The sequence below is a fragment of the Salpingoeca rosetta genome (genome assembly GCF_000188695.1).
Source record: "Salpingoeca rosetta unplaced genomic scaffold supercont1.11, whole genome shotgun sequence".
NCBI lineage: Eukaryota > Choanoflagellata > Craspedida > Salpingoecidae > Salpingoeca > Salpingoeca rosetta.
In genome coordinates, this window is record NW_004754923.1 from 903,646 (window position 1) to 912,362 (window position 8,717).

Here is an 8,717-nt window from a genome sequence, read left to right on the forward strand (position 1 = left end):
ATGTGTGTGTGCACGTGTGTGTACGATTGCCTGTCGTGTCTTATGTGCTGTGTTGGTTTGCTGATCTTGTTATCCTTGAAGTACCATCCTTTTGCTCCCATCCGACCATCGCAACTCCCTCTTTGCACCCTGTGCAACCTGTCACGCCCGCTCACACGCTTGCATCGCTCCTGCAGGGACGCGAGCCGCCAAAGGTCAAGGATTTCAACCCCATCATCTTCCTCCTCCCAGCGCTCTGCGATTGCACCGTACGTCATGGCACGTGGTCCTGTGTGTATTGGTGTATGGCGATGAGAGCGTCGATGAGCGTCGTGCATGGGGTGCCTGCCCATCAGCGTTCCCTGTTGCGTGGGAGTGAGACATAACTGCTGCGCAATGTGGCTGCTGTTCCTCTGTGGTTTGTCACGTTGTTGTCTCACCTCCATTACCAACACGCCTTCCTCACGTCGACACGTATTGGCTGCCACTTCCTGCATGTGTGTGTGTGTGTGTGCAGGCGACCAGCACCATGTATGTCGGCCTGACCCTCACCTTTGCGTCCCAGTTCCAGGTCCGATTTCGAGTGTGCATTCATGTGTGTGTGCGTGTGTGCGTGCGTGTGTGCGTGCATGTGTTTGTGTATGTGCGTTTGTGCATGTGTTTGTGTATGTGCGTCTGTGTGCGTGTGAATAAATTCGCCTGTTTGCGCTCTCTTCCCCCGACTGTAATCGTCGACTGTCACATCACCGCCTCCCATCACACCCCATCATCCCTCACCCTCACTGCCCTCCCCCTCTTCATATTGCGTTGTGGTTTTCCCGCCATTTCCAGATGCTGCGCGGTAGCGTGATCATCTTCACCGGTCTTCTCAGCCGCTTCTGGCTCAAGAAGCCCCTCAAGGGCTACCAATGGGTCCGTTTGCCTAGCTGACCTGTGTGTGTGTGTGTGTGCGTGTGTGTGTGTGTGTGTGTGTGTGCGTGTGTGTGTGCGTGTGTGGGTGTGGGTGTGGGTGTGTGTGTGCGTGTGCGTGTGTGTGTGTGCGTGTGCGTGTGCGTGTGCGTGTGCGTGTGCGTGTGTGTGTGCGTGTGCGTGTGTGTGCTTGCATTTGTCGTGCGCGCGTGGCGATGTTGGTGCGATCGTGCGGCTCACGTTTCCAACCACTCCACATCCATCCCACCCCACCCCACCCTTCCAAATCAGGCTGGCATGGTGCTTGTGCTTGCTGGCCTGGTGTGTGTTGGCCTGGCTGCCTTCTTCAGCGGCGCCAGCGGCGCGCAGGCGCGAAACCCGATCCTCGGCGATGCCCTCATCATCGCAGCCCAGGTAAGGAAGGTGTTTGTTGCTTGGTGGCTTGGTTGCTCGGTGGCTTGGTTGGTTGCTTGTTCGTGCCGTTTGCTTCGGCGCTTGCTTGCTTGCTATTTTGTTGCGCAAGCACCCAATCCCCCTCACCACCACCACCACCACCACGACGACGACCACCACCACCAACACTGTGCCGCGTGTTTCCCTTCCGCTGCCTGCAGCTTGTTGTCGCCGTGCAGATGGTGGTTGAGGAGAAGTTCCTGACCAAGTACGAGGTGCCTGCGCTGCTTGCTGTTGGCTGGGAGGGCGTCTTTGGCCTCCTTGTCATGTCGACGCTCTCCATGATCTTCTTCTACATCCCCGGGCCCCGCGCCGGCGGCACTTTTGAGAACATCAACGACGCCATTGTCCAGGTCGGGCCCTGTGATGTGATGTGGTTTGTTTTGGTTCGGTTTGTTTGCGTGTGTGTGTGGGGGGGGGGTGGAATAGCGAACAATATCTAGTCAACACACACACACACACACACACACACACACACACACACACACACACACACACACACACACACACACACACACACATATTCACATGGCTGGTGGCTTGACCGCGTACACTTGCACATTTCCTCACACCTCTCTGTCGCATCGCTGCATGTGTGCTCGCAACAGATCTTCGGCACGTGGCAGATTGGCCTTGCGATTGGCGGCACCATCTGCTCCATCGCCGTCTTCAACTTCAGCGGCATCAGGTGCACACGGACGCACACAATCAACTGCAGCGTGTTTATTTGCACACACGCACACATGCTCACGCTCTTACGTCCTCACACACACACGCACACACACGCACACACACACACACAAGCACACACTCACACACACTCACACACACACTCACACACACACACTCACTCACTCACTCACTCACTCACTCACTCACTCACTCACTCACTCACTCACTCACTCACACACACACACACACACACACACACACACACACACACACACTCACTCACTCACTCACTCGCATGCGCACGAGTACAGCGTGACGAAGGAGATGTCCGCCACGACGCGCATGGTGCTTGACTCTGTGCGGACGCTGACAATTTGGGCATACGGCCTTGGCGTCGGCTGGGAGACGTTCGCGCCGCTGCAGATTGTCGGCTTTGCGCTGCTGCTGCTGGGCACGTTTGTGTACAACAACCTGCTCATTGTTCCGCTCATGCGCAAATACGGCATTCTCCGCCCGGAGGAGCCCGAGGCCAAGGAGCGTCTCATTGTACGTTGCGTCATGGAGATGCGGAGGGGAGAGGCAGGGGCACTGTTGGTGTGGTGTATGTGTGTGCATGTGCGTTGCCCTCTTTGTGCCTGTGTGTGCGTTATCGAGTGTTGGATATCATCCCCCCCCCCGCACACACACACACACATGCACTTGCAAGTGTAAGCTCTTTGTGGTACCTGCGGGGATGGCAAGACGTTGCTGGTGGTGTGGACTGCACTCACTGCGCGCCGTGTGTGCTATGCATGCGTTTCCATGCTTCAAAGCAGGCGGACAACACGTACGACGAGAAGCAGCCTCTGCTGGTCAACAGGGATTAGGATCACACGCGCCATCCACCACGCCATCCACCATCACCACCATCATCGCCACCATGACTACCACCAGCAACAGGCCACTTCAACTACCACAACTACCCCTGCAACGACGATTGCGGCTTTGGACATGGCTCACGCACATACACACACACATACACACATCACGATACACAACGCCATCGCACTTCGCTTTCCTGCCCCCATTCTACCACACTGCATCGACAAAGTAGAGAGAGAGGAGAAGAGAAGAGACACCAGGCGCCCACCACCTTCGTTTGCCTGCCTTGCTTGTTGTTGCTTGTCTGTTCGTGTGCTCGTTTGTTCGTTTGCCTTTGCTTGTCTGTTCGTGTGCTCGTTGTACCCCAACGTTGTGTATTGCTGCGGATGTGTTTCAACTGCTGTGCTTCGATGACCTTTGACACATGCATGATTTGAAATATACAAACAACCAACCCAAACAGCAAATCCAAACAAACAACAACAATGATGCACGACGTTTCAGTGGCATTGGCGCTGGCGCTTGTGTGCTGCGGTGTGGCGGCCGCAGTGAACGTGCCTGCAAGTGGTGCTGCTGGCCGTGGCGCAAGGGTTGGCGGTGGCCAGATACCACTGCCTCGGTTCGTTCAGCCATCGGCTCGGCGCTACGGCATGCAGCAGCTACTGCCCGGCTTCTTCGATGTTACAGATTACGGAGGTAGGTGTGTGGGTGTGCATGTGCGTGTGTGCGTGAGTGAGTGAGTGTGTGTGTGTGTGTGCGTGTGTGTGTGCGTATACATGTACATGTGTGTGTGTGTGTGAGCAACGTTTGACACCAAAGACACACATCAGTACACGCACACACACATGCACACGTGCATCTCTTCGCTCATCTCCATGTGCCATCGCCACCCACCAACCTATTGTTGCTTGCGCATTCCAGCCAAAGGCGACAACGCAACGGACAACACAGATGCGTTCCAGAAGGCGCTTGCCGCAGCCCAGACAGCAGCGGGTGGTTAGTTGCTTGTTTCCTCCTGAGGCTTGCTGCTTATCCGTGCCTTCGTTGCGTGCAACTCGCCTCTTCTCAACGCACGTGTACACACATGCAGGTGTGGTGTATGTGCCACCTGGGCTATACAGGTTCAAGGGCAACCTGGTAGTGCCACCGGCCGTCACACTCCAAGGATCCTATGACACCGTCCCATCGCATGACTGTCGACAGGGTGAGGTGTGCTGTTTGTGGCCGCGATGGCGGTGTATGTGCATGTGTGTGTGTGTGTTTGCATGTGCATGTGCATATGTGTGTGCATATGTGTGTGTGTGTGTGTGTGTGTGTGTGTGTGTGTGTGTGTGTGTGTGTGTGTGTGTGTGTGTGTGGATCATTGGAGCTCTGCGCGAACAAACTGTATTTACCGCTGCTGCTCCAATTCACAAACAAGCACTGTTGATTCCGTGGGTGCAGGGGACTACCCCAATGACGGATCTGTGTTGATGCCGCTCGCCAACCGCGGCAACGACTCTGCTGACCCCTTCATCACCGTTCAGCACGACGCAACCTTGCATGGCTTTGTTGTCTACCATGTGGAGCAGACCCCAAACGCCATGCCTGTCCCCTACCCGTTTGCCATCGCCCTCGTGGTGTGTGTGTGTGTGTGTGTGTGTGTGTGTGTGTGTGTGTGTGTGTGTGTGTGTGTGTGTGTGTGTGTGTGTGTGTGTGTGTGTGTGTGTGTGTGTGTGTGTGTGTGTGTGTGTGTGTGTGTGTGTGTGTGTGTGTGTGTGTGTGTGTGTGCAAAAGCAAGTATGTTTGATTACTTGCACGCATGTGCATGTGTTTGTGTTTCTGCTGCTGTGACGGCACACCGTCCGCGTCACCGCTGGCACAACTCATCCTTGCTCCCTCAACCCACCTTCCAATACATGTCAGGGCAACAACGCGGCAGTGACGGACGTGGAGATCCTGAATGCGTGGAACGGCGTGTCTGCTGTCGCCGCGCACCGCCACTACATCGCCCGCATCCAGGGGCAGCCGCTCAACATCGGCATCTTCATCGACCAGACCTACGACGTGCGGATAATTTGGGGGCGTGGGAGGGGAGGGAAGATTGCAGGGAAGGATGATGGGGTGGGAAACTCGGCCATCTTGGTTCCTGTCACTTGCTTGCTGATGCACCATCCAGGGCGCGTTGCTTCAACACATACATACACGCACGCACACGCACACGCACACACACACACATTCACACACACGCCCACACGATCTCTCTCACTCTCTCACACACATTCACACGCACCCACACGCATACTCACACACGCATACTCACACACGCATTCACGCACAGATTGGGCGCATGGAGGATGTGCACTTCAACCCGTGGTTCAGCGTGAACAAGGAGTTCATGTATTGGCAGACCACATACGGCCGCGCCTTTGTACTCGGGCGATCAGACTGGGAATGTGGGTTTCATTGTCTTGGTGGTTGTGGTGATGTTGGTGGTAATGAAGTGCAACTACGCACACTTCGGCATACTGTTGCTATCATCACAACACACGAACACGCGCACACATATGGTTTCTTTCCATTTGGACCACCGTGAACTTCGCCAACACGTCCCTTTCTGCTCCATATTCTGCACTTCCTTCTCGCCGCCTGACTTTGCTCTGCACCAACACTTGGCTGTCTCTCTCTCTCTCTGACCTGCGCTTCCCTCTCTGACCTGCGTGCTCCCTCGGCCATCTCAGATGTGTTCAACACGTTCGCCTTTGCGTATGCGGTGGGATACCACTTTGTTGAGACGAGCACGGGCTCCATGAACGGCAACTTCCTCGGCATCGGCGCAGACTACGCATGCAACGCTTCTGTCAAGGTGTGTGTGTGTGTGTGTGTGTGTGTGCGTGTGTGTGTGCGTGCGTGCGTGCGTGCGTGTGTGTGTGTGCGCGTGCGTGCGTGTAAATTGCGTTTCAAGAGTGAAACTATGTGTGGCAATGCTTGTCAGTGTATCAGAAAAAGGTTGGAAACTCATGCAGCTCCCAACACGCGTTCACTTGCACACACATGTGATGACGATGCAACAAGGTTGACGCGAGCCAGCCTGCTGGTCTGCTGATCACCAACGGGGAGTTTACGGCCTTCCACAACAACGACTTTGCGCCCAACAGCACCGCCATCCCTTCCCAGGTGGTCGTCAGCCCCTCCAACACGGGTCCCGTCAAGTTTGTCACCTCCTCCTTCTGGGTGAGTGAGTGAGGCAGAGATTGAGAGAGAGAGAGCGAGTGTGTGTGTGTGTGTGTGTGTGTGTGTGTGTGTGTGTGTGTGTGTGTGTGTGTGTGTGTGTGTATGTGTTTGTTTGTGTGTTGGGGCGGCCTCGTTATTGATGTTCGTAATGCACAACTGCACATTGGTTGTTGTGATCATGACACACGGTGTCACACAAACACACACACACACACAATCTGCGCCTGTATGTATCGATGTGACATCAGGGCCCGACGGACAGTATTGCTCGCCTGCAAGGCAGCGGCACCACGACCTTTTCCAGCTGCAGCTTTGTGCAGTGGGACCTCGGTGAGTGACTAACCTCAAGCAAAGCCGCACGCGTGTGTGCTTGTGCGTTTTGTGGGCGTGGCTGAGATATGGAAGGACGAGGGCGATGGGCATGCTCGTATACTCACACGCAAACACTGACTCACTGACTCACTCACTCACTTACTTACTTACTCACTCACTTACTTACTCACTCACTCACTCACTCACTCACTCACTCACTCACTCACTCACTCACTCACTCACTCACTCACTCACTCACGCTCACTCACTCACAGCGATGGCGCGCGGCACGTCTGCCATTCTGGCGGAGGGCGGCAACACCATCGTGCAGGGCTGCGATTTCCAAGACGCCAAGTCCCAGCTGCACGTGTCTGCCGCTGCCAAGAAGGTCGTCTTTGCCAACAACGTGGGGCCTGGCCCCCTCAACATCACCGGCGCGGGCGCAGGCATCGTTGTCAGCGCAGCAAACGCCTTCTGATGCACTCGTGCATACAATTGCGTGCGTGTGCGCGTATGTTTGTGTGTGATTGATTTGTTGCGTTTCTGTCTTCCTTGGTTGCCTTGCTGGCTGGTCGCTTTGTTCGGCGCACGTCTTGCCGAAGTTCCACCACGTTGCTACACACCATCCCCATGGCATGGCACGGCATGGCTGCAGCTGACAAGAGGCAAGAAAAGAAGCAACGTGTGAAGAAGGCGAGAGAGGAGGACAACACACACCATTGGAGATGACTCATCATTTTCTTTTCTGCTTCGTCGACACTGTGCACTGTGCCAAACCGCGCAACAAGCAAGCCAAGCCGCTCACCCACGACTTCGTCAACCATGTCGCTGCACAAGTCGTTGGCGGTGGACCAGCTGTCAGGACAGCCACTGGTGCGTGAATGTGCACAAGCAAACGTGTCCCGTGTGTATGGGTGTGTGTGTGTGTGCGTGTGTGTGTGTGTGCGATGAAGCCCAGTTAGTTTGTTTTGTCCTCCTCATCATCACCATCATCCTATCATCATCGCTTTGTGTCGTGGTTGTGTTTGTATTTGCGGGTGTTCATCGAACAGGACCCAAGCAACGCCATCCGCGCCAAGGACGGCCGCTTCTGTGAGTACTGCCTCATCACAACAAAGGCCGCAAATGGGGACAATGGGCCCTACGCCTGTGTGCTGTTCCACGTGCGCTTCGATGCACTCGTTTTACCTTTGATGCACTCGTTTTGTTGTCCGCGATCAACTCATCCACAACAACAACAACAACAACAACAACAACAACAACAACAACAACAACAACAACAACAACAACAACAACAACAACAACAACAACAACAACAACAACAACAACAACAACAACAACAACAACAACAACAACAACAACAACAACAACAACAACAACAACATCTCCACCACAACTGTTGTCCCTCCCCCTCTCTCTGCCCCCCCCCCTCTCCTCTCCCCTCTCTTCCACATTCTTCCACATTCTTCTCGACCAGACAATGCCAGCACGCTGGGGAAAGCAGGGGAGGACCCGCTGCTCTCGCTCGTCACGGGTCACCCCGTGGAACCGGCTGTGGCAGGGGGCGAGGACGCAGACGCAGCCATGCTGGTACAGGATTTGGAGGACCTCGTCGCCCCACCGGCAGATGCCCGCAAACCGCACACCGTGCACGACTTTGTGCTCCGCCACGCGCAGGAGCTCATGATCAACGAAGTGCTGCCGTCGACGGAGCCCACCCGCCTCGTCTTCATCGGAAACCAGCTTGACGGCGTCAGCACATGCATTGAGCGCCTCTTGCATGCCCACTTCCTTCCGCAGGACACGCGCGTGCCCATTGTCATCAACCTTGTCCCCGGCGCCGTGAGCGCACCCCGCATCACACAGCGCCGGCGCACGGGCGCCCGCGAGGAGATTCCACTCGCCCTCCCCGTGTACGATGGCCGCCACACGCCTGCAGCTGCGCGCGATGGCGTCACATCAGACCACGTGCCGTGGGCAGCCCTCAAGACGGCGCTCACACAGCGTGCCAAGCTGTTGTTGGAGACGGTCAACGCGGACCCAGGCGCCACGCCGCGCTTTATCCACACGGATGCAGAGATTGTCGTGCGCCTCTCCAGCCCTGCGTATCCGCACCTCACCCTTGTCGATGTTCCTGGACGGGCCGTGCATCCCCCATCCTACCTCGCCGCCGTCGAGTACGTTTTTGCGGTTGTGAGCAATGTGCTGTACTGTGTTGTGCTGTGTTTTGTGTGTGTGTGTGTGTCTGTGTGTGTGTGTGTGTGTGTGTGTGTGTGTGTGTGTGTGTGTGTGTGTGTGTGTGTGTGTGTGTGTGTGTG

At 55.7% G+C, this 8,717-nt stretch overlaps 3 protein-coding genes across 3 annotated transcripts in view; all 3 read left to right on the forward strand.

Annotated features, from left to right (window-relative positions):
- The window catches only part of PTSG_12224 (transmembrane protein C2orf18), a gene marked incomplete at both ends in the record, with an annotated part of 3,681 nt that extends 802 nt beyond the window's left edge, over positions 1–2,879 (forward strand). The window contains 8 exons of the mRNA XM_004994161.1: positions 177–248; positions 497–550; positions 811–891; positions 1,180–1,302; positions 1,503–1,694; positions 1,950–2,029; positions 2,325–2,559; positions 2,829–2,879. Of these exons, the coding sequence (XP_004994218.1) occupies positions 177–248; positions 497–550; positions 811–891; positions 1,180–1,302; positions 1,503–1,694; positions 1,950–2,029; positions 2,325–2,559; positions 2,829–2,879 (888 nt within the window). The remainder of the gene's footprint in view (positions 1–176; positions 249–496; positions 551–810; positions 892–1,179; positions 1,303–1,502; positions 1,695–1,949; positions 2,030–2,324; positions 2,560–2,828) is intronic.
- A 440-nt stretch (positions 2,880–3,319) lies between these two features.
- Positions 3,320–7,059, forward strand: PTSG_12225 (uncharacterized protein). The gene is made up of 10 exons (XM_004994162.1): positions 3,320–3,570; positions 3,796–3,870; positions 3,965–4,078; positions 4,318–4,493; positions 4,780–4,920; positions 5,195–5,309; positions 5,595–5,719; positions 5,929–6,087; positions 6,336–6,417; positions 6,675–7,059. The coding sequence occupies exons 1-10, from the start codon at positions 3,360–3,362 to the stop codon at positions 6,875–6,877; spliced, it is 1,401 nt and encodes a 466-aa protein (XP_004994219.1). The 5' UTR covers positions 3,320–3,359; the 3' UTR covers positions 6,878–7,059.
- Positions 7,060–7,149: 90 nt separating this feature from the next.
- The window catches only part of PTSG_04903 (uncharacterized protein), a 5,149-nt gene continuing 3,581 nt past the window's right edge, over positions 7,150–8,717 (forward strand). The window contains exons 1-3 of the mRNA XM_004994163.1: positions 7,150–7,272; positions 7,452–7,491; positions 7,877–8,576. Of these exons, the coding sequence (XP_004994220.1) occupies positions 7,222–7,272; positions 7,452–7,491; positions 7,877–8,576 (791 nt within the window). The 5' untranslated portion in view covers positions 7,150–7,221. The remainder of the gene's footprint in view (positions 7,273–7,451; positions 7,492–7,876; positions 8,577–8,717) is intronic.